At 41.5% G+C, this 23,718-nt stretch overlaps 1 protein-coding gene across 1 annotated transcript; it reads right to left on the bottom strand.

Moving 5' to 3' along the window:
• Positions 1–8,425: 8,425 nt before the first annotated feature.
• On the bottom strand, positions 8,426–11,557 carry RAG1 (recombination activating 1). The gene has a single exon (XM_060017380.1). The coding sequence runs from the start codon at positions 11,555–11,557 to the stop codon at positions 8,426–8,428; it is 3,132 nt and encodes a 1,043-aa protein (XP_059873363.1).
• Positions 11,558–23,718: the final 12,161 nt, after the last annotated feature.

Here is a 23,718-nt window from a genome sequence, read left to right as displayed (position 1 = left end):
ATTTAGCTTTAATAAATTTAGAGCTCTCTGTGTTCACCCAACTTTTTCTCCAAGTTCCAGAAGAAATATAATGCTGAGGTGTCAAGAGTAGGAACGAGTGAGGGTGAAGTATCTGGTACTTAGGGTCATTGTCCCGCCTCACTAGCTGCTTCTCAACATCCACAATCCCACCTGGCCTGAGGTTAGCTTGGAAGATGACTCCTGGGTTGCACCTCAGCCTTAACCACAAGGTATTATAAGGTCTAGAATGCTCTCACTCTCTCTCTCCCTCCCTCTCTCCTTCTCTCCCTTTCTCTCTCTCTCTCTCTCTCTCTCTCTCTCTCTCTCTCTCTCTCTCTCTCTCTCTCTTTCTCTCTCTCTCTCTGCCGCTTTCAGGTCCCTTCTGGGCTCACATGATGAGGAGATCTTTCTGCCCCTTCCTTTCCCAGCGTGGCCACAGTTCTCTCTGTGAGACCATCTAGGACTTGTCTGTTTTCTGTACCACCCCTGGGCACATCTTCCTGCTCTTGCACCTTTACTGGGTCACAGAACCTCTTCCCAAGTTTCTCTGGCTAAACCACTTCATCACCATTTCGCCTCTGAAAGTCACTTGCTTCTTCTACTCTGTCAGGAAAGTGAGGTGCACCTTCGCTCTGCTCCTGACTTCCCCAAGCTTATCTGGGGTTTCTACTGTTCTCCCAACTCCACAGTTCAACCCAAGGTATAGGATACTTTGTAATTTCTGTATACCTAGTACTTAGCATAATGCCTGGCATATTATAGGCACTTAAATTGTCATTGAAATGAACTGAATCAAATTCTTCAGTGAGTTGCATCTGTATTCCAGTATGGGCAGTCAAAGAGACCTATTCATTGCCTAGCTTAACACTGATATAGATATTTAGAGTAAAATAGAGTGAATAAATTATACTAACTGAATAAGCAAGAGATGTAAGAATAAATGGAACCAACAAACCTCTGAATGACCCCATAGATGAGAATAAGAAAATAAGTATGTCAGGATAATTGACACTGGCTGTGCTAGCAAAAAAAATCCCAAACACCAGTAAATTGTCACAAAGTTTATTTCTCACTCAAGCAGGTTGCAATGCAGGTTTCCCTTATTAAGCTATCCATCTGAGTGGCATTCCTCCAAGATGTGTCCCAGGGAATCAGGCTTTTTCTGTTTGGCAACTTTGCCATCTTCATCTTTATCTTGGATCCTGAAGACTTCAGATACAAGGAAAAGAAAGAACACAGAGAAGGCACACCCTCGTGCAAATGTTTCAGCCTGCAAGTGATAGATTATTTCCTCTGACATTCCACTGATTACAAAAACAAAAAAAAAACAAAAACTAGTTGTATGTCCCCACCTAGATGCAAAGGGGCTGGGAAATGGGAAACATAGTTTAACTGTGTGCCCAGAAAAGGGAAATGGATGTGGTAAGCACGAAGCCAATACCTGCTATAGCATATATTTAAACAACCAGATGAAATAGTCACAAGTACCTGGAAGTTATAATGAAGGGTACTAACAGAGTCCTGTTAAAGTAGAAACAAAGCCCCATGCTCTGCAGACTCATTGCCCCTGTCTGTATTATCTTGTGTTTAGACTGTTTAAGCAACTTTCTGACTTGGTCTCCCTGCCTCCACCATGGCCCCTCCAATCATCTGACTGTTCTGAGACCACAGAAATCATCCCAAAATGACATTACATAGGTGAAAACTTTCCTGTGATTCCCCATCTCCCATGAGGAAAAAAGATCCAAATGCCTCAGTATTAAATGGGATGATTCTCTAGGCTCATCCCTCCTCTCCCCTTACCCATTTTGTACATGATTCCTCATCAAAGCTGAACTTCTTCCGTCAGGAAAACCCTTTCCCCTGGTGAATGATTACCATCCTTCAAGATTTGATTCAATCTGGAGGTTCTCAGTAAAGACTTCAGCCCAAGCAGAGCAAAGCACTCACGTTTGTGGCCAAGCCATCCCACTTTCCCCACTGCTTGCCCTCATAGCATTTATCCACTTACATGACATTTATATGCCTGCCTTCTCTATTTGGCAATGGGCTCCTAGAAAGCAACTTTGTATCCTTGGTACCAAGCATGGTTTCTGTTACATTATAGTTGCTCTGAAAATGTTTCTTGAATTAAGCTCACTGTATATGAACTGAAATGTACTCACTTCTGCAGTTGTCCTTCTATCTTTCCAGTCTTTAATAAATGAAGGATGAGATATGGAAATAAATCTGTGTTCTAAATATCTTGATCAATCAAACTATCACATCTCATAGAACTTGGGAACAAAAAGTATGGTGAAATTCACAGAAAGAGACGAGGTGAGGTCTTGGGTTAAAATTATTCTCTTTTCTAGTGAAAAGAGTTCACACAAGATTAGAATGGATATCATGGTATATTTAGATAGAACAGGCGGTCATTCTAATCCACAGTGCCAAGAATTCCAAATTATTTATATGCCACCAAATTCCATTCCAGCATAGAATATTGCTTTTTGTCTTGGAATTTACCATTTCCCAAAACTAATTCTGTCAGGAAACATCTAATATAGCCCACTTATTCCTAAGAGAACTAATACCTCATTCTGAAAGCCAGGAAGGAAAAGAAATTTCCGTGAAAAAGAAGGGAAAATGTCAGGGGAAGAAATGCTAACTTTATGAACAGGTGAGGCTGTCAAGTTGAGGATACTGCAGAATCTCCCTGCATCTTCTCCAGCCTAGAGTTGGACACAGTCACCTAACTAAGGGAGTGAGACATATGAATTAGCAGGCAGTGTGTGACCGATGTCAAAAATGTTTGAAATAGCTACCCCATCATTTAAATTTATATGCATAACCTTCTCAATCTTGGAAATCCTTTCACATTTAATACCTTCCAAAAGCATTTCACTGGTGTCCCTCTCCTGGCGTGACATGGATTGCAACAGTTACCTGCCTCAAACTCCGCAATGGTTTCCATTTGCACTTGGGGTAGGATCCAAAGTCTTTACCAAACCACAGAGTCCTACATTTTGAGGCATCTGCCTGATTCTCTAGACTCATGCAGCACCCTCTTCCTCTCTGTCTGCTTCTGCCACACAGACCTTCCTTCAGTTCCTAAACACCTCCAATCACTCTCCCACGTCAGTCTTCCCATAGGCTAAGTTGACCCAGGTCTATCACCTCTCACCTGCCCTCACCCCACTCATCCTACCAGTCTCCATTAAAGGTTCCTTCTTCCGAGACACTTCTCTGATTCCCCAGTTTAAATTCCATTGTCTTACTGTACTTTGATTGTACCTAGTACTTTTCCTTCATAACACATACTAGACTGTGGAGTCATGCATTTGTTAGGCTTATAGTTGATTCAATGTCTACCTCCACACAGTTCTTTGTGAGCGGAAACCATCCGTGTTCACCGCTATATCTCTGGTGTGTGCCAAACACACGTTGCCTGCTCATAGAAGACATCCTATAAATATTTGTTTTAAAAATAGGCTGAAGTAGTTACAAAGGGTATTGGGAATGATATAGAAATTAGCTGGACCTTAAAGTGTGAGAAGATGCTTCATTCTCAAATGCAGGGGGTAATGTTCAAATACTTGGTCAAAGGGTACAAACTTTCAGTTATGAGTAAGTTCTGAGGATCTGATGTGCAGCTTGGTGACTATATTAATGACACTGTACTGCCTTGTACACTTAAAATTTGTTAAAAGCGTAGATCTTAAGTGTTCTCACCGCACGCACAAGAGGTAACTGTGTGAGGCACTGGATGAGCTAATTAACTTGATTGCGAAAAGTATTTTACAATGTATATTTATATCAAATCATCACTTTAAATAAATACAATTTTATTTGTCAATAATACCTCAATAAAGCTGGGAAAAAATAGTACAAGGCAAGGATAATAGGAGTTTTTTAAAAAAATGAGTGAAAAAAGAGGGTGCAGGAGCAGGTCCTTAAGGCTCCCTGCTGTGCCAAAAGTTAACTTGTTAGATGCTGGATCTGAGATCCTGGGGGACGGGGAGGGGCTGCAGGAACAGGGCCTTTGGGGAACAGGCTACCTACCTACAAGTACAAACATATTTCGATATTAAAAAAACTGGTATGGTTGCATGGAAGCAGCCAGGCTAAATCTGTGTTCTGAGTAGGAGGGAGCTTGGAAGTCTCCAGAAAGTGGCACTAAGTTACTTGAAATTTCACGGATGATGTGGAGATGACAGACTAGTATGAAGGTAAGATGGACAGAACTAGGGGGAAGATTGCCAAGACGTGGTTCTGCCATTTTCTGGCTGAGATAAGCTTCAGGGACCATGTGTATAACATGAAGAAAATAGTGGTACTGACTCCAAAAGGATCCAATGAGAAAACCATATGCAAAGTGTCCACCACACTGTTTGGTCAGTGGTAGCTATCATTACTGTTGTTGTTACTGCTGCTTTTGTTGTTATCACTAGGAAAAGAACTGGTCAAAAGAACCTGGGCTCTAGCTCACTTCTACCATTATCTGTGTGGCCCTGGACAAGTCAACTACTCTGACCAAAATGTTGGTATATGAATGTGTGAATTTTCTGGGGAACAGGGTCATATTTTTATCAGACTCTCAAAGGAGTTTAAATACAACTCATTTTCACATCCTACATTTACCTTAAGTATCTGGAACCAAATCGTCTCTCCTATAGTAGTATAAATTATACTCATTGTCACCATTCTGTTGCTTTTTACTATAAGATCATCAAATTTATTTTGTATTTCCCTCAAAAAAAAGTTATTTCATTTTTTTAAATGTTGCACTCAATATTATTATTTGAATGCAAATCACAATACTCACTATTTTCAAATTTTAAACTTTTATTTCAAATACTTAAACATAAAGTTGTTAACAATAACCATAACATTAATAAGGAATGAAAATATTAAAATATAAAAATAAGTATTGAAACACATATTTTAATTGAAATCATTTGACATGAAAATACAGGTCCTTTGCATCCAATCACCAAATAAAACAATTGCATCCTGGTACCTGAATTTTTCCTAAAGCAAACACAAAAAAAAGAAGAAGAAGAGTCTTAGAAGCCAGTAAACAAACTTTACAATTATTTGTATGAAAATAAAGTGAAGTGCAATTCCACAAAAAGAAAAATATCACCAAAAACGAATGAGGTATATATTTATGTAGATTACTATGGTTAAATGAAAAAAATAAAATAGGGACAAAATAACTACTTTTATTAAAAAACCTCTTAACATTGAAAGAATAGTACCGCCTCCCATACAATAACTGAAGACACATACATATCTGCAAGCAAAAATCACTTGCAGGGCTTCCCTGGTAGCGCAGTGGTTGAGAGTCCGCCTGCCGATGCAGGGGACGCGGGTTCGTGCCCCGGTCCGGGAAGATCCCACATGCCGCGGAGCGGTTGGGCCCGTGAGCCATGGCCGCTGGGCCTGCGCGTCCGGAGCCTGTGCTCCGCAATGGGAGAGGCCACAACAGTGAGAGGCCCGCGTACCGCAAAAAAAAAAAAAAATCACTTGCATCTAAATGATGATTCATTCTCCCGACCACCACTGGTGCTTACAAACTCTACCTCCTAGCTGTGTGTAATCTGAATTCTGTTTGAACTAATGCGAGACCCACAAGCTCAACCAAAAAAATCTTTATCTTCATCTATATTTTGTGAAAACAAATGGAAGCAAAACTAAATTTCAGTTCACCTGGAAGGAAAAGGCATCTTTTCCTCCTGCTCTTGCTTCTTGGTACATATTTATTAATCCCAAAGCACTTTTTGGCCTCATACTGACCATTCATCAATTTTCATCAGCCATTATCACTGGTCCCTGCAGGGCACCTCAGTGGGTTGGCAGGAGAACTTGTAGAATCAGGTTTCATGGGAGAAAAATGCATTGCACGTCTCGTCTCAGTCTATACTTAAAAACAAAACAAAACAAAACAAAAACTCCACTCATTGTGGTGAATTTCCCTAGAGTGTGTGGCTGCATTTACAGTGGGCATTGTCAAAAATAAAACTTGAATATAAAACCAGGGTCTAGTATATTACAATCTCAACCGTGAGGGCAAAAACAACCATAGGCAGCATTTCTACATATTGAAATTCCTGCAGCCAGATGTTCCTGGGGTTTGTCAAAATGTGATCTGATTAAGGGATTATTGGGAGGGTTGTGCTATAAATCATGCTGTTACTCACATGCATTCAGAATAGTTCCTAAATGCTAGAAAAGTTGAATTTAATATTGGAAAGTATTTACATTGCCACCAATCGAGTAACAGAGTAGAAGTGGGAAAAAAATCTACAAACCAGCACCAGCATGCTTCAGGGAGTAAGATGATTACATGAATTTATCTGTTTATTCGTGCAGAGACATGCTGTAAGGATTAAATGGGATGAAGGAAAGTCATGGCTTCAAAGCCCATTTGTTTACAAAATGCAAAACTTAAACATTTTCAAGAAAAAATAAAATTAAAATATGTATATCTTTTTGAAAACTAAATTACAAATGTCTTTGTAATTTATGTATTCTATATATAAAGCAAGAAAAAAATGCTGTATTTTTTAAATGGAAAAATACCAGGTTCAATCCCTGTAAAAGGACCAAATGCATACCATTTAGGATAATATCACTGATGCACGTTTGACAACCAAATTACAAAGCTCTTTGATATACTCTGTATGAAGAGTGGCAATTAAGACCAATAAAATCAAAGGAAGAAAAAAACTAATTAACACTAACATATCATTATGACTCACTAGCATATAAAATCCCATGCCTGCTCTAAACTGCCAACAATTGGCAATTCCCAAATTTCTAAGGCTACAGACAATAGTTTCCCAAAACTGGAGCCACCAGAGGTTTGGGAGGCTCTTGGGAATTTTGGCAATTCTTTCTTCCAGCAAAAGGCCCAAAGCACACCAAGGACTTAAAACCCACCCATCCCTGCCCCCAAGAAATGTAATCCCAAGATTACAAACTATAGTGATTAGTTGTAGATTCTAAATAAATTATATTACTTCCTTATTAAAAAAAGGAAAAAATTTTAAAAAAAGTGGTTAATTTTCGTGGTAGAAACAACGTGGAATTTGGAGACAAAAGGACTGTGTTCAAATTCCAGATCAGGTATGTACTATCCCTGTAACTTTGGGCAAATCATTTAACTCTCCACCAAATGAAAATCATAACCATGCCTACCCCACAGAGTTGTAGTGAGGAAAAATGAGGCAAAATGAATGTGGAAATATTCTAAAAGTGGCAAAAAAAAAAAAAAACCCTCTACAAATATTAACTCTTCCACTGTACCACGAGCAGGCTCCATGTAAACTTAGCAGGTGAGAAAAGTACAAAGATATCCTGCTACAAAAATCTTAATACACTGAAAGTAAGCTGATCGTAATAGAAAAAAATAACACATTGTAAAGGGAAAAACTCCATGAAAAGTGGATTTAGTAAAATTGACCCAGGTTTCAAATGAAGAAAACCTGGCAGAAATTTTCAGCAAGACTGTTTTCATACAGTAAACAAAACCGATTTTAATAGCCTCTGTGGCTTTGAGATTGTATGGAAAAGCATTTGGAGAATCTAAATTAATTAAAAGTAAAAAATAAAAATCATACCTGGCTACTGATAGCTAAGTAAACATGTATTATCACAAGATTTAGTAACCAACTGCAGCTAACAGTTTTATTCTCCCTTTATAATTGAAAAATCCATGGTACCAGATGATCTCCTAAACTCCAAGAGTTACAACAGAGACATCATTTAAATCCAGAAAAGGACTGATTTTCCAAAAATATTCTGGATGTAGGGTATTTCTGCATAAGTGTACCAAATGACAAAAGGCACCAGGAGCATTGTCAAGGTCATTGTGCCATACAAATGTAAGATATGATTATTAGAGAGATCTGAAAAGCTTTCCCGAATCTTGTAGAATAAGCCAAAATATGTGAAATATATAAAATAAATAATTCTGCAAAAATGATATAGAAAATACACATCTCAATATAGAAAACACATCTCAATATAAACTAGAATAACTGGGGAGGTGGTGGTAGATGGAAACCACAAGTCAAATTCCTTTCCTGCCTTCACTGGCTGTCCTTTGACAACCTTGACTTTGATTTTCACGTCACACGGTCACACATACACATATCTTTGTTCATCTCTGGTCCCCCGCAGTGACTCCTGTTCTCAGCTATTGAGCTTTCAAATAACTGATTCCTCCTGTTGCTTTTCTGAACTCCCTAAATGGCTCAAGCAATCAGCTCACCAGTTATCCATTCCTGACATGGGTTCAGCATCTGTGGCCTCTCCAACCTACCACCGCTTGGGTGGTGAAGCCCCGTACACAGGAGTGAAGGGTACCAGGAGGTGGTCACCATGCCACCCAGAGGAAAATTTATTTGCAAAATCAACTCATAAGGGGCTGCCCTGCTTAAAATTCCATTGAATTTTGAGATTCCGGAGAGTCCTCTAGGTCTAGTGAGTCCCCTAAGCTTCCCTGGGAGTTTATGGTAAACCCTGAAGTTTTCAATGCATTATGAGCATTCATAAACTTCTGCAGGTATTTGGAGGTATACAACCAGTGATGTTTCAAGACATCTTCCATTTCGTAGCACTTGGACTGCCTGGCATTCATTTTCCGGAAACGCCTAAACAGTTTGTTGCCAGACTCGTTTCCCTCACTTGCCCAGGCCCCAATGGAGCCATCCCTCTCAATAATTTCAGGGACGTGAGCCAGGGTTTTGTGAAAATAATTGGTGATTTTGCCCTCGTATCTATACTTGAACTTGGTGGAGAGGAGCTCAGCGAAACGCTGTGAATTGAAGCTATACTGGCAGAGGGATTCTGGGCACTCCTTAGCAGGGCATGATGATCGCCAGACGGGTTTCATCTTCAAATAAAGGTCCATTAGTTCCCTCAGAGCTTCGTGCCTCTCCTCGGAGGGAATTAATTCACAAACTGCTTCAACCGTCTCTTTGGTCATGAGCTTCCTGGCAAAGTTGCCATTCATCCTCATGATTGGTTTCAGATTCATCTTCTTCCGGAGGTGCTTGTCCAAGGCAGCCTGCCATCTTTTCCTCTCCTCTTTGGAGGCACTGGGGTTCTTATACACCTCCCCTATCTCCAGCTGGAAAATCTTGTAGAACTCAGCTGCGTTGCCGATGTCGCAGTGGAGTGCATCTATGGAAGGGACCGTCTCAATGAAGGGTTTGGCCGAGACCCCCTTCACCCGGTCCCGCAGTTCCTCCACCGTCTCATGGTATGGGTTGGAACGCCAGACCTCATAGCGTTCCAGATTATCAACGTGGCTTCTGGTGATGGAGTGGAAGACAAGATTTTGAGAGGCTTCCAGGCGGGTGGCATCACAAAGGGTACAAATGTAGACTGAGCCGGAAGCCTCGAGTCCTTCCACTTCCCGGACAAGTTTCTCATCATACCCGGTGCCCCTAAAGATGAACTTGAAAGTCCGGAGGATGCCTCCCATCTCAAGCATTAATCTGCTGCTCTTCATGGCCTCCCTCTCGGCAATGAGAGGGCTCAGGACGGCCGTCAGGGTCTCGTGGTCAGACTCATCTGCCAGCATGAGGCACAAGGGCTTGCAACACAGTTCAGAGTTAGGCTTGGCTTCCTCAAACACCTTCACATTCTGTGACCCGTGAGCGATGGTGATTTTCATGATCGTGAAGGAAAACCGAACTGCCTTCTCCGGAACTGCTGGCCCACTGCCATGCTTCTCACCCACGTCTCCCATCCCATCACAAGACTCCTTCACCACTACGGTGAAGGGGCCATTCAGGTAGTCCTCAAGGTCTTGGTCTCTCATGCCCGCCAGGATGTCTTCTTCCATGTCCATCAGAGCAGACACCAAAGCTGAATCATAGCGGAAGCGCTTGGCGATGGTGTCCACCGGGTAGTCATCCACAGAGGAGGACAGTCCAGACAGTCCATCAATAATGCCCACGTCAGTGCTGGAAGACACGTTCTTCAGAGGTGGCTGCCACTCGAAGGGGTGGTGGCCTGGCAGAAGGACCTTCTCAGCACTCCGAAGGGCGTGCAAAGGCTGGAAGATCTGCCTGCCTGTGATGGCCTTCACAGTCCTGTACATCTTGTGGTACTGGCTGCAGCTGAGGAAGGTGTTGACACGGATGGCCAAGCAAACAGCCGGCTGCAGGCCGGAGCCCCGTCCCTGCATGATGGCCTCCAGCTCGTCGGCTTGTCTGTGCTCATTCCTTGCCCTCAGAGCCAGCAGGAACAAGGTCAGGCACACCGCTTTCACATCTCCACCTTCTTCTTTGTCAGCGAAAGCCTTGACTTGCAGCTTGAGCTCCCTCAGACGGTGTTTCTGAGCCCTCCGGGTCAGGGACAGGAGATGCTGGCGGGGCCGGCCCCCTTTATTAATATGCACGAAAGTCTCTTTCGATTCCTTGTGGCTTGAGACATGGTGATTATATTTTTCCAAGCTGACCTCCTCATTACACTCTTTGGCTGGACATTTCACCATCAGGGAATTCAAGATGCTCAGAAAAGACTTCACTGGACTCTCCAGGTCAGTAGGGAAGCAGGGGTACCGGCAAGAAGGACAATAATTTCCCATGACTTTGAAGCATCTGAGAATGCAGATCCTGCAAAATACATGCTTACAGCTGGTCTCTACAGGGTCCGCCAGAATGTGTTCACAAACCTGGCAGGAGACAGATTTCACAAAGTGCGCCGGGAAGTCCAGTGCCAGGAGCTGGGTACTGAGATGTATCTTACTGCAGTTGGCGATTTTCTTCTTCAGTTCCTTGCTGCTGATCCCGGCCTGGGCTCTCCTCTTGCGCCGACGGACTTCTCGAGCTCGGGCAATCACAGTTCTGAGTTTTTTGCTGAGCTGCGCGCTTGGCTGATGACCCTTCCTCTTGAGTCCCTGACGGGCAATGTGGCAGATGTCACAGGGTGTTGTGTGGGAGGACCACTCCATGGTTGCATTCCTTGGGGAGTAAGCCTCACACGGGGCACTGCTAAACCTCCTGTGCATGAGGATCCAGCAGTTATGGCAGAACTCAGTGGGATGAATCGAGTCCACATCGGCCTTCACATCGATCCGGAAAACCTTGGCAATGAGGTCTGGCCAGGACGTGGCCCTCTTTTCCTTCTTTCGTAAAAGGACTTGGGTTTTACCATCCACAGGCCCATGGACTGGGTATCTCCTATTGTGCCCATCAGCTTTGAAAGGATTCCCGCAGATGCGGCAGAGATGTCGCAGGTTGGCTTGGTGCATGGCTTTGTCTCTTGCTTTCCTGTCATCATGGGATCTCTTCAGAAACTTTGGGTGGGGCTTCAATGCCAGTTGAGTCAGAGCTGATTTCTGACCACCAGGCGTGTCCAGGACTGCTGGAGATTGCTCTAGAGAGGGTTTCCCTTCGGAGGAATCTTGCTTTTCCCCTTGAGCATTTTCAGGTGCCTTTTCAAAGGATCTCACCCTGAATAGCTTAAATTTCCAATCTGAAAATTTAATATGTGGGTGCTGGAGTTCGTCTGGGGCGGAACTGAGTCCCAGGGTGGGTGGCAAAGAGACAGCCATGCTGACTGAGGTACCTGGAAACAATAAAAACAAGTCAGATTAGGAAAAAATTTCAATATCTCACTGATGTGCATTGGAAGGAATACAAATGAGTACATTCAATTATTCACTTATTAAATCATCCAAAAAGATAATTATTAAACCTCCTATTTTAATATACTATGTTAGGTGCTGATCATATAGCGGAGAGAGAGTCATTCCCTGTTCTGACAGGGCTGATGGTCATTTATACCATGTATCTAATTACATGCAACACCATGGTTTATTTCACATATATATGTACAAACTTATTTTTTTAACTTATTATTTTTTGTTGAGGTATAGTTGATGTACACTATTATATATGTACAATATTATTTCCCTTCCGGTGAAATCTTAAGGTCTTTGAGGACAGAATCCTTGAGTGATTTATCTCTGTCTCCCCAAGTTTCCTAGCACACATTATGTGCTCAATAGTTATTTGCTGAATAAATGCAAGGAAAAGCTGTCTACTAAACCAAAGAAAAGTCATATTTTCTGCATTGTGTCAGTCTCATTGCATTAGCTGGACAATATATTTCCAGCTTTTTAAAGCTGTCTCCCGGGAGGTTGGTTGTTGATTTCTTCCAAATGGAACATAAAGGGATGATAAAGCTACAAATCCAAAGAAACTAATTACTCAGGACGTGAAAGGATGAAGTGAATTTTGAGCTTTATGAATGCACGCTAATAATAAGTATCATGGATAGTAATTATGCTTACAATTTTAATTAGCGAACGCTGCTGTAAATTATAAGCTTGTTTCTCCATCAGGAATAAAACCCACAGAACTCTCTAAACCTGCAACAAACCACAGTGTGCATGTACAAAGATTCTGAAGAATTTTAAGATGAAAATTTCAAGTATTTTCAGATAAAATTACACAGGCCATCCTGAAAGTCATTACGGGGCACTGGTCATTAGCTCTATAGTTTGTAATAAGAAGAGGTGGGAGTAATATTTTTCTTCTTTGAAAAACATTAGCAATTATACATTCCAGGAAACCCTAGCAATCTGGCTTGTGGTGTAGACATCATGGAGCAGCAGAAAAAAGTCTCAAAATGTCATTTGAGTGTCTCTAGACCCAATTAGCCCAATATTCTCAAAATTCTTCAGTACACATAACTGAGAAAACAGCAACTGTATTTTCAGACTATCATCTATATTTCTCATATTTGCCTGGGTTAATGCTCTTGACCTGCCAATTTTATCAAACAAGGTTTCCCCCTCGATTAACTAACTAACCAAACTGATGATAATTTTTCTAGTCATGTGGAGACTAATCCTCAGATGAACACACTTTGCCCAGAGGTGGGATTTGGAGGTAGGGGTGGGAGAGGAAGCCACAAGCGTTGTCCTGACAGCTGCTAACAAAGCTTCCTGTCAGATCGCCCCTTTAAACCACTGAATTTTGTTGCATCTTGCATGCGTTATGCTTCAGAGGTTTATGTTTTTCATAAAAACTAAAAGCCAACTTCCAGTCTTTGTTGAAAAGGAAATCCTGTTACCTTGTTCTATATGCAGAACTGTGTGAGAACCAAACAGTTCCAAACCATTTCAAAGGTCTCATTAACATCAGAAGTATTCAATATTTCATCTGCAGCCCAACCAACACCTCAGAGCTGTTTACAGTTCTATTATGTTCCTAAATTCTGTCCTGGGTCAGGGCCGAGGACTTTCCGTGTCCCCTGCCCTCTGCCCTATTGCTTTGAACTCATTCCCAAGTGTCTTTTTTATTTCTTTAGGCTTTCCCTTCCCTGTCTTTTTCTGCACTAGTTCTCTGGAATTCCAAGATAATATTTTGAGTTCTTCTTTAAAAAAAAAATGCATGCATGACCCTCTTTACAGCTACTCAAGTTAAATACTGAACTTTCACAATGAGTAAGTCAACCACAAGGCATGTTGGAAGGCTCCCTAGAACTCTCTCCCCTCCCTACCCACCCTCTCCTGACTGGCATTGGCCTGAAATGTTGGGTGAAAATCTGCCAAAATACATTTGTGTAACTACTCCCATGGAAAGAGTACCATCACCAAGCAGTTATTAGCCATTGACATCCAGATCAAATTTATTTATTAGATTGTTTTTCTACTTAATTGCTAAAAGTTTATCCAAACTAGAAGTAAGAGGGAGTGGGAGAAATGTGTTATTCTTCTTATTTTTAGGGGAACATACACCAAGATGCTAATAGTGGTGATCTGTGAAAGCTATAGATGTTTTATATTTTTTATCTTTATCTATGATTTTTACTTCCTCTGAAATAAACTTATATTACTTTTAGAAGATAGAACTTTTAATAACTAGTTCTAATAAGGTATCGTTTGTCTATCTGATTAGCAAAAATTAAAAATATTGATATTAATCAGCATTAATATAGGCATGGGGATTGCAGATATCTTCATACAGTCTTGGGAGAAGTGTAAATTGGTATAATATTTCTAGTGGAAATGTGGCAATGTCTTTAAATTTTTTAAATATATATTATCTTTTGTGCAATAAATTTCCTTTTAGAAATTATCCTATAGAAACATTCCCACAGGTTATTCCCACAGTGATATTTATATGGAGAGAGACAGAGAGAGAGAGAAAGAAAAAAATTAAAAATCTGTTTAAAAGATCTGTTTGTTACTTTGAAAAATAGAAAACAGCATAAATGATCACCAATAGGGCATTATTAAATAAACTCTGGTCCAGATATACAATGGAAAACAACACAGAAATTTTAAATTTCTATATGCATTGATACATATGTGCAATTTCTATATACGTCAAGATACAAAGAGATGCCCACATGACAAAGCAGAGAGCAGAAGAACAATAGCAAGTATAGTAAGACTTCATTTATGCATGTTTGTATATATCTGAAAACACAGAAAATCTGGAAGGATATGCACTAAAACCTTAACAATGTTAACTCTCTAGAAAATAGAATTGGCACCGGTAAGGAGATCTCTAATTTTCTATTTAATTCATTTTTATATCATTAGAATGTTTCACAACAAATACAGATTATTTTTTTAATTTTTGTGATATATTCACTTTAGGGAGAAAATGTTGTAAAGGCTAGATTTCTATGTACCCATAGTCCCTTTTCCATATTTCTTCCTAAATTTCCACCCAGAAAAGTTTAAGATTTGGCTAAGACTCAAATCTGACCACCATTCTTAGCTTATCTTTCTTTTCTGGTAAACATGTTGAAAGGGGACTGAAATATGGACCTGCAGACAACATGAAGTTAGGACTATGAAAGAGTTATCTTGTCAGTCATGGATTTTTTTTGTTTTTGACACTCAGGAATCTTGCAGATGCTTGATCTCCTCTCTTCTAACAAAAGGTCTCAGCAGTGGACCAGCCTCAGGCTCTACAAGGCGGCGTGGTTGTTGCTGGCTCAGCCCTGTTCCCATGGGCTCTGCCCTCTCAGCACTGCCATCACCTGCTATCACAGCTACAGGGCTCCTTTTCCCCACAGGGCGTGGATTCATTTTGACAAGCCGGTCTGGGGTGGCTTGGCTGGGGCAGAAGTGTCATTTTTATGAGTGCATCCTTAGTTATTTCCGGAGGTAGAACGACAGCAGCACCACCCGTGACTCCCAACCCAGCCCTACACACACACACCCTACACACCCACCCTACACACCCACCCTACACACTCAGACCCTACACACACACACCCTACACACACACACCCTACACACACACCCTACACACACAGACCGTACACACTCAGACCCTACACGCACAGACCATACACACTCAGACCCTACACACACACACACCCTACACACTCAGACCCTACACACACACACCCTACACACACAAACGTACTGGCACTTGGTCCACAATCTCTCCTCTTAACATCTTCAACTTGGTCCGTATACAATGTTCAAGTGACTACTGTGTGGCCCAGAGTTACCCCTTATTGTCACTGTCCCACTCATTTATTCGTTCATTCACTCCACAAATACTATTGTCTACTATTTGCCAAACACCAGCATCAAAAAGCTGAAAGCATCAAAAGACTTTTTATGTCTCAGGCATCCACAAAATGACCTGAAGATTCTGGTTCTTCCTCCAGGCAACTTCTTGCTTGAACCACTTCAGAAAGAGAAGTGCACTGTCACAGCCCATGTTCAGGAATCCCATTCAAGAACGTAACCTCTGTGTAGCATCTCTACAGTGGCAATTCTCAAAATTGCCATGTATCAGAATCACTAGGGAGCTTGTGTTGAAAAAAAATATCATCAGGTCCCAGCAAGTCTGATTCTCCATCTGGGATGTAGTCCAGAAATCATATTTTTTAACAAGCATTTCAGTGATCCTGCTACTAGGGGCCCACAGGTCATGCTTGGAGAAATACTCGTCTTCTGCTTAGTCTGATCTAGTTCAGGAAATTCCTGGCAGTGCTTGGCAAATACCTGAGCAAGTATACATTTCCTCCAACCCCAGAATTTGTTTGCTCCTGATTATTTTTCTTGCCTGGACCAGCATGGTATTTTTTTCCAAGTACCTCACACCTTTCCTTCTGCTGATTCATTTTACAAATCCATTCAAGAAACACTCCTTAGGGAATTCCCTGGCAGTCCACTAGTTAGTACTCTGAGCTTCCGCACCGGGGGCCCACATTCGATCCCTGGTCGGGGAACTAATATCCCCAGGTGTGGTGTGGACAAAGAAAAAAGGCACTCCTTAAACGCTTCCTTTGCCTGCAGCACTCATTTACAGTAATTCAGATATTTTGCATCTTCTCTATGAACCTACAGTGTCTTCCTCAACTTGGTTTTTTGTTCCTTTCCTATTTTCATAGATTAGAGAGAAAAACCAAATGTACGTCAGCTTCCCTTGCTCCCTCCTCTCATTCCCTGCAAGGGAAAAAGCCCAAGTACTTCTAAGTAGAAACATAAAAATGTAATAAATATTGTGACTCAAGGCGTGAAAAATATGAGGGTTACCTTGCTCAGCAGGCTGCCTGGACAAAGTGTTGGGATGTCTGCAATTTGGTTGATATTACTTGATATCAAAGAGAAGGCAGAGTGTGTCCTCCTGTCTTTCAGAGCAGACTGCTGCAATATTTATCAGCCTCCACTGTCCTTCCCAGCCTCCCGCACCACACAGGGCTAACCACAAGTGATGGCAGCCAATTACAGGCCAGGAGCCCCCAGCTCCAGCTGGCACCTGGCTCCTCAGGAAGCTTCGCTGGGGGGCCTGAGTGTAGAACCACACATGGGCGTGTGCTGGAACACTGCCAAAGCTGCCAGTTCACTCCCCAGGACTGTTTGGTTGGAAATGATCTTGTCAACATAATTTGGGGCTTCTGCCAGTGTTCTATAGCTCTGCGCCTCAGTTTCCTCATCTGTAAGATGGAAATACGAACTGTATATACCTCAAAGAGTCAATGAGGTTATACAGTGAGAGTTATTATGAGAAAATACTTGGAACAGTGTCTGCCTTTAGTAGGTACTCATCAAATGCTAACCATATGATCATTTTTATCATAATTTTGAAATGACCTACCTGGTCAGTTCTCAGTCAGGGAAGTTTGTGCTCCTTGTAACAACATTACGTTTACATTACTAGAGTTTTGAAGTCACAGACCAGGATTTAAATCTTGCCTCAGGTCTTGGATTTATTACTTAAACTTTATGAGGTTCCATCTCCTCATCTACAACCCAGGATTGACAATATTAGCCCCTAGTTATCCAGAGCAATAGGCCAAGCTTCCATGTGTTTTACATATCACTTATTTTTCACAACAATTCTACGCGTTTGATATTATTTTCTCCAAAGAAAAGCAACAGAAGTTTAGAGAAATGGAGAAACTTACCCACAGATACACTTCACTAAATAATGAAGTGGGTTTCAAAGTGCATGTCCTTAACCACTTCACTATTCTGTAAAAGGAGAATACGGAAAGCCATTGGTACCAATAGTGTGAGGATGACTCAAAAATGAGTCATCAGTCTACCTAGGACAGTCTCTGTTTCAAATCCCCTTTATAATTCTTAGACCAGCTTTATCCCCCAAGTGAGGGTGGCCTTGCTCTCATTTCATCTTCAGCAAAACTGTCAAAGAAGCAGGTGCAAGGATTTCTCCGTGCTGTGCCACCCTCTTTAGATACTTCTTGTATATCCCCACTATTTTATACCCAGGCCTGTCCAATCACACAACAGTCCTGGGGGACACAGCTTTCTGCTCACTAAGATAAAGAGTAAGCAGAAGCCACTGCAATAATATGTGAGAGATGGCCTGTGGCTTTCAGGAGCTTCTGTTTGTTTATACCCAAGGTTCATATGACATCATGAGGCTGGGCAGGTGGGAGCTGAGAAGTTCCTGAAGATGGAGTCCATGTTCAAATCAGCAGGAAGTAGGGTCTCTGGGATGTGGCTTTATGGGTCTTCATGTCCTCTGTGTACAAGGGGTCAAGTGGAGAGGAGTCACAGCATGGCTGACGTGGAAGAAGATTCCCTTCCCATCCATCCTCCCACACTGCAAAACCCTGCATCTCCACTGGACTCCCAGAAAGAAGAAGGGCCAGAGGTTCTTGCTTCACCTTAAAGGAAACAGGAAAACAGTAACAGCTCACAGAATTGGAACAAAGCATCAAGTCCCAGCTTCAGAGGATCAGGCTCCAGATCCATAGACCCACTTAGATGTTAAGTGACACTAGAGTGACCAACTGTCCCACTTCGTTTGGAACTTTCCTGGGTTCAGCCCTGAAAGTCCAAGGCAAACAGGGTCAGGGGGTCATCTTCAACCCCAAGCCAGAGTTGGAAAATTTCTCCATCTCAAACATTCATAAATGGAGTCCTTTTCAATTTTTTTTAGGAAAGTTGGATGTTTAAAGAGACTCATTGAAGAATACACACCAGGCCATAGGGATCAGGGGCATAAGTGTCAGACCAGATTAAACAAGAGCTTTATCTTTTTTGTATCATATTTACCAAAAATTTCTGTACTGTTTAATTTTTTATCAGTCATATGTCCCTTTTAAAATAGAAAAAAAGATACACAATAAATTATTAATAATTAATTTTAAATGAAGCAAAATAAAATATTGGGTGCATATGAAGAAACTCTTCTATTCTTTTATATTTGAAAATCTGGATTTTTATACACCAGATTCTTCAAGAGCAGGATTTCCCATGTTTTCTTGTCCTTCCCCGTTACACCTGGGGACCTCTTTCTCCCATCCATGTTGAAATCATGTCGCTCTCCCCTGTGCCCTGCTGAGAGATGACCTCCACTGGATTACCAGGAAAACATGCCGAGCCCCTTTTCCTGGTCACTAAAATTCCACCCACTATTCTCGTTTCAAATCTTTTCCATGTGACAGACCCCACCTAGAGCAAACCCTGACTTCCATCATGAAACAGCAAAGTCAAAGCTGCCAGGATTTCCACGTTGTTCCAAGCAAATTAAAAATAAAATATGGCCGACAGATCTTGGCTAAATTTAGCAGTAGGAAAAGGGCAAACTAGAGTTTGGATGATTTGATGCCAGGTCCCAGTGTTGAGTAGAGCCCTCCCGGCTGAGCGACTAGCTGTGGTTAATCCTAGAAGTGCGGACAGTGTCTGCACTGGCCCTGCTCCCTCTGGGCACATGCACTCTGCTGTCCCTCCCTTAACCTGTCTCTCCACCCAAGCCCCAAACCTGTAGGCAGGTTGCCTACACTTATTCCCCTGGGCTCCCTGCAGGCCCTTTTAAAAGACCTTTTCAAATTCAATTTCCTCCCAGACAGCCTGGAACTCCAGTTGCTGATATCAATCAAAATCTACTCCTGCAGCTGTGGTCTGAGCGTGTGAACACTGCATTTTGTGCTCTTATCATAATCCAGCAGTTGCTGTTTACTGACACTGTGATTACATATATAAGCATGTATCTACATATTTCCAGCTCACAAAACTCTTGTCTTCTAACATCACCAAATCGAATGCCAGAGCTAGAAGGGAATTTAGAGATTATCTGACCCAATGGATGTATCTTAGAGGTGAGAAACAGTACCTGAAGGGCAAAGTGTCCTGTTCAATGTCACAGGAGGGAATTAGTAGCAAAAAGAGCATCACAAGCTGATCTCTGGAGTCCCAAGACAATATTCTTCCCAGTGAAAAGGGAGCATCCCTCCCCCACCCACCCCATGCCTTCTTGCTTCTCTTAGCCTGGAAAGGAACTCGACTTGGCATCAAAGCAGAACCGTAACAGGTCATTGCTAGATTAGAGCCTTCAGTGATAATGCAAACTTGCCACAGCGCTGGTGGTAGAAAGCGAGCATCCCCACACGCTCGTTTCTCCCCCACTTCTCCAGTCTTAAAATTACTTTCTAATTAACTCAATGTGGATTACCCCTGTTGGTAAATTTTCTAATGTGTTATTAATTGCTGTCAACGTCAGCTGCAGCTCTTTCGCCACAAATTCAGGAGTGCATTGGCGGGCTTTCTGCCGTTAGCTAAGCTGTTTTCTAAACAACTAGTGCCATCATGTGGGCAAAAAAAGGCTATATCATTGAGTTATCAGGAAAAGTCTCAAGTCCATGAACTAGTTCAGTAGTCAATAAGTTTGGTTCTCTTCTCTCCTCCATTTATCCCAACCTCTATCTTCCCTACCCATCCCCTCCACCATCACCTGCCTCTGTAGGAATCTCCCATAATTCCTATTGACTATGAAACAACATCAAAAGCTGAGACGGTCAAAGTAACTTGCTCAGGACCCCAGACCTAGTTAACTCTAGTCTTCCACTAAAATCAAGGGTCTAACATGGAACTCACTATTTTGCTACTGCTAACTGGTCCCAGAAAATATGTAATAAATGCCTTCTCTCCATTCCTCAAACAAGTGAAGATGTAAGGAACATGTCTTCATGAGGGAGTCTGAGGAATGAGAAGTGATGTCCAGTGTTTCGGACTCTACTAGACATCCTTTCTAAACTGGAGACATCTGTTCCATTTTCAGACCCCAAATATAGAAATCCATTTCTTTCCTCCTCATCTCATTCAGCTGTATAAGGTCTAAGAATGAGTTCAAACATCAATGTAGAATGAATTTGATCTAAATGTCTCAGGGTTAGAATTCAAGTTTGAGAAATGGGCTTTCTCAAGCCTAGAGTAAACATAATGGCCTGAAACGACTAATTGCAGGACAGCAACAGATATCTTTACAAAAAGCCAAACTGGGCAACTATCCCAAGCTCTACAGTTTGGGGGTTCCAAAATTTCATAATTGTTTTTGGAGAGTGAGAAAGGAATACTTTTAAACAAAGGTGATTTAACTATAATTTAATTTGACTTGTGTTTCTATCTATAGTTACTATGTGGCTTAATTTTCTATCTAATGAGAACAATTGCTAAGTTTTTAATAAATTTTAATTAAAAACTATATTCCTTTTCAACTTATGAATAGTGGTTCTGGAAAGGCATAGGTAGAATCAGCTTCTAATTATATTTGTTCAAAAACCTGCCATTGAATTGTCGATAACATGTTTATAAAAAAAAACTTTAAAAATTACTATGTGATTTAAATGTATATCTTGTTATAAGTTTTTCCTGGGACATTCCTCCCTCCCAAAAAGAGTACAATTTTCAAATGTGGATAAAAGCGCCCTTTACCACTATCATTACAGAAAGAGGTCTGTATTTTATTTCCACATCTGAAGATAGTATTACTAATAGTAATACTTTATTTATTTCATTATATAAGTTTCTATAAAAAAAAGTCTGGATTCTACTCTTTCTTGTCTCCATGTCAGTTCTAAAAAGTAGCTTTGGGGAATTCCCTGACGGTCCAGTGTGTAGGGCTCTGCACTTCCACTGCCTTGGGCCTGGATTCGATCCCTCGTCAGGGAACTAAGATCCCACAAGCTACACAGTGTGGCCCCAAAAAATAAAAAATTAAAATTAAAAAAATAATAAAATTTTCAAATAATAAAGATAAAAAGTAACTTTGCTTTGTGACAAATAAGGGGAGACCAGAGAATTCAGCTTTAACTGAGATTGGTTGTTCTTTGTACTTCTTTCAAAGAAGAATTTACCTTCATTCTCCTCAAGCCCCCTCAACGTTTCCAGGATCTCCAACGCCCCCTTCAATCCCCCAAAATCACCAGCCATAACAAAAATCCATGATTATCTCTAATATGTACATATTACATATGTTATACTAGGAAAAAAAAAGGTTCTTAGTAACATGATATCAGAATAGTCCTCAGACCTCCTCAGGGCCTTTGTGGCTTCTCTGTTCCTCATGGACCACAGACCATTATGTAGAGACTTGCATAAAATTCCAGGAATCAACTCCAGGTTCCAGGGCCTTTTGGTCACCTGGATACATAGCTCCCTTTCTCCAACAAAGCTATTTCTCCTGGTAGTAATCAATAATAACATAGTGTAATGTTGAAGTAACTTGTGGTTTATGCCTATTGATCTAAAGGTAGGCTGAATTACGTTCTCCTCAATTCATATGCTGAAATCCTAACCCCCAGTACCTCAAAATGTGACTATATTTCAAGATAGAGTCTTGAAAGGAGTGATTAAGTTAAAATAAGGTCATTAGAGTGATCCCTAGTCCAATTTGACTGATGTCCTTACAAGAAGAAATTGGGACACACTGAGGCATGTGCAAGCACAGAGGAAAGACCATGTGAGGGCACAGTGAGAAGGTGGCTGTCTACAAGCCAAGGAGAGAGGCCTCGGAAGAAACCGACCTGAAGACCCCTTGATATCTGACTTCTAGCCTCCAGACCTGTGAGAAAATAAATTTCTATTGTTTAAGCCACCCAGTCTGTGGTATTTTGTTTCGGCAGCCCGAGAAGACTAAGAAAGTAGAGATCAGTCTCTCATCTTGTACACTCTTTTCACTCATCCACTCAAGGAAGAAGAGTTTCTTTGGATGGTCAAGTCTGAGGACGCTCACTGGACCTCAGTCTTGATGAGCAAATATGGCTATCATGGCCACTATTATCCGTATAATGTTGGGCTCTGGTGTGGAGTACCCCAGGCTTTGGAGTGACATAAACCTGGGTTTAAATTCTAGCATCACCTCTTGCAAGCTGTGTGACCTTGGGTATATTTCTTAACCTCTCTGACTCCATTTTGTCATTTAAAAATGGGAATAATAATATGTACCTGGTAATGTTCTCAGGAGAATTAAATGAGTTAATACATGTAAGCTGCTTAGCACATTGTTAAGCACAACGTTGCCTCAAGAACCCCCAATCCTGCCGCTCAAAACCACCCTCCGGAGCCACAACCTTTTTCATCAAAGGTAAATCCCCATTTCAAGGCAAACTCTTAAAGTCATCCTTCATTTCTTTCTTTCTCTAAATCCTCACATCCAATCAGTCACCAAATTCTCATCTTATTCATTTTACTTCTCTGATCAAAATCCTCCTGTTGTTCCCCATCCTGGGTTAAAGTAAAAGCCAAGGACCTCACAAGGACTAACAAGGAGCATTTCTTCTTCTACCCACTTCACTACAGACACACTGGCCTCTGTGCTGGTCCTCAAAAAGTCCATATATGCTGCTACTTGCTATTCTCTCTGCTTGAACTATTAGATTAGACACCGCCATGTTAGGGCTCTCCAGAGAAACAGAACCTGTAGGAGATATCTCTATCCTAGCTATCTAGGAGAGAAGTTTATTACGAGGAATTGGCTCACATGATCGTGGAAACTGAGAAGTCCCATGGTGTGCCATCTGTAAGCTAGAGACCCAGGAAAGCCAGTGGTGTAAGACCCAGTCCGAGGGCAGGAGAAAACGGACGTCCTACCTCAAACAGTGAGAGAGAGAGAAGGGGGCGGGAAGGGAGAGAAAGTGCTCAAATTCTCCCTTTCTCCACATTTCTGTTCTATTCAGGCCCTTAACAGATTGGACGGTGCATGCCCACCCACGTTGAGGAGGGCAAGTTGCTTTACTCAGTCTACTGATTCAAATGATTTTCTCATCCAGCAACATCCTCACAGACACACCTAAAAATAACATTTAGTCAAATATCTGGGCACCTGTGATCCAGTCAAGTTGTCACATAAAATTAACCATCACAGCTGCCTTTGACTTCTAGGGACTTGCAGTCTAATGTGGAATTAAGATAGACCTGGAGTAGTAGGTAGGGTAGATAGAGATAATGAGATAGAGAGTCAAGAGTCAAGGGATACGAGATGT

Source organism: Delphinus delphis, chromosome 8 (genome assembly GCF_949987515.2).
Source record: "Delphinus delphis chromosome 8, mDelDel1.2, whole genome shotgun sequence".
Classification (NCBI taxonomy): Eukaryota; Metazoa; Chordata; class Mammalia; order Artiodactyla; family Delphinidae; genus Delphinus; species Delphinus delphis.
The sequence above is the reverse complement of the archived record's forward strand: the minus strand, read 5'-3'. Positions and strand labels throughout refer to the sequence as shown.

Coding starts and splice junctions, on each gene's coding strand:
- RAG1 (XM_060017380.1), bottom strand. CDS start 11,557: ATGGCTGTCTCTTTGCCACCCACCCTGGGACTCAGTTCCGCCCCAGAC.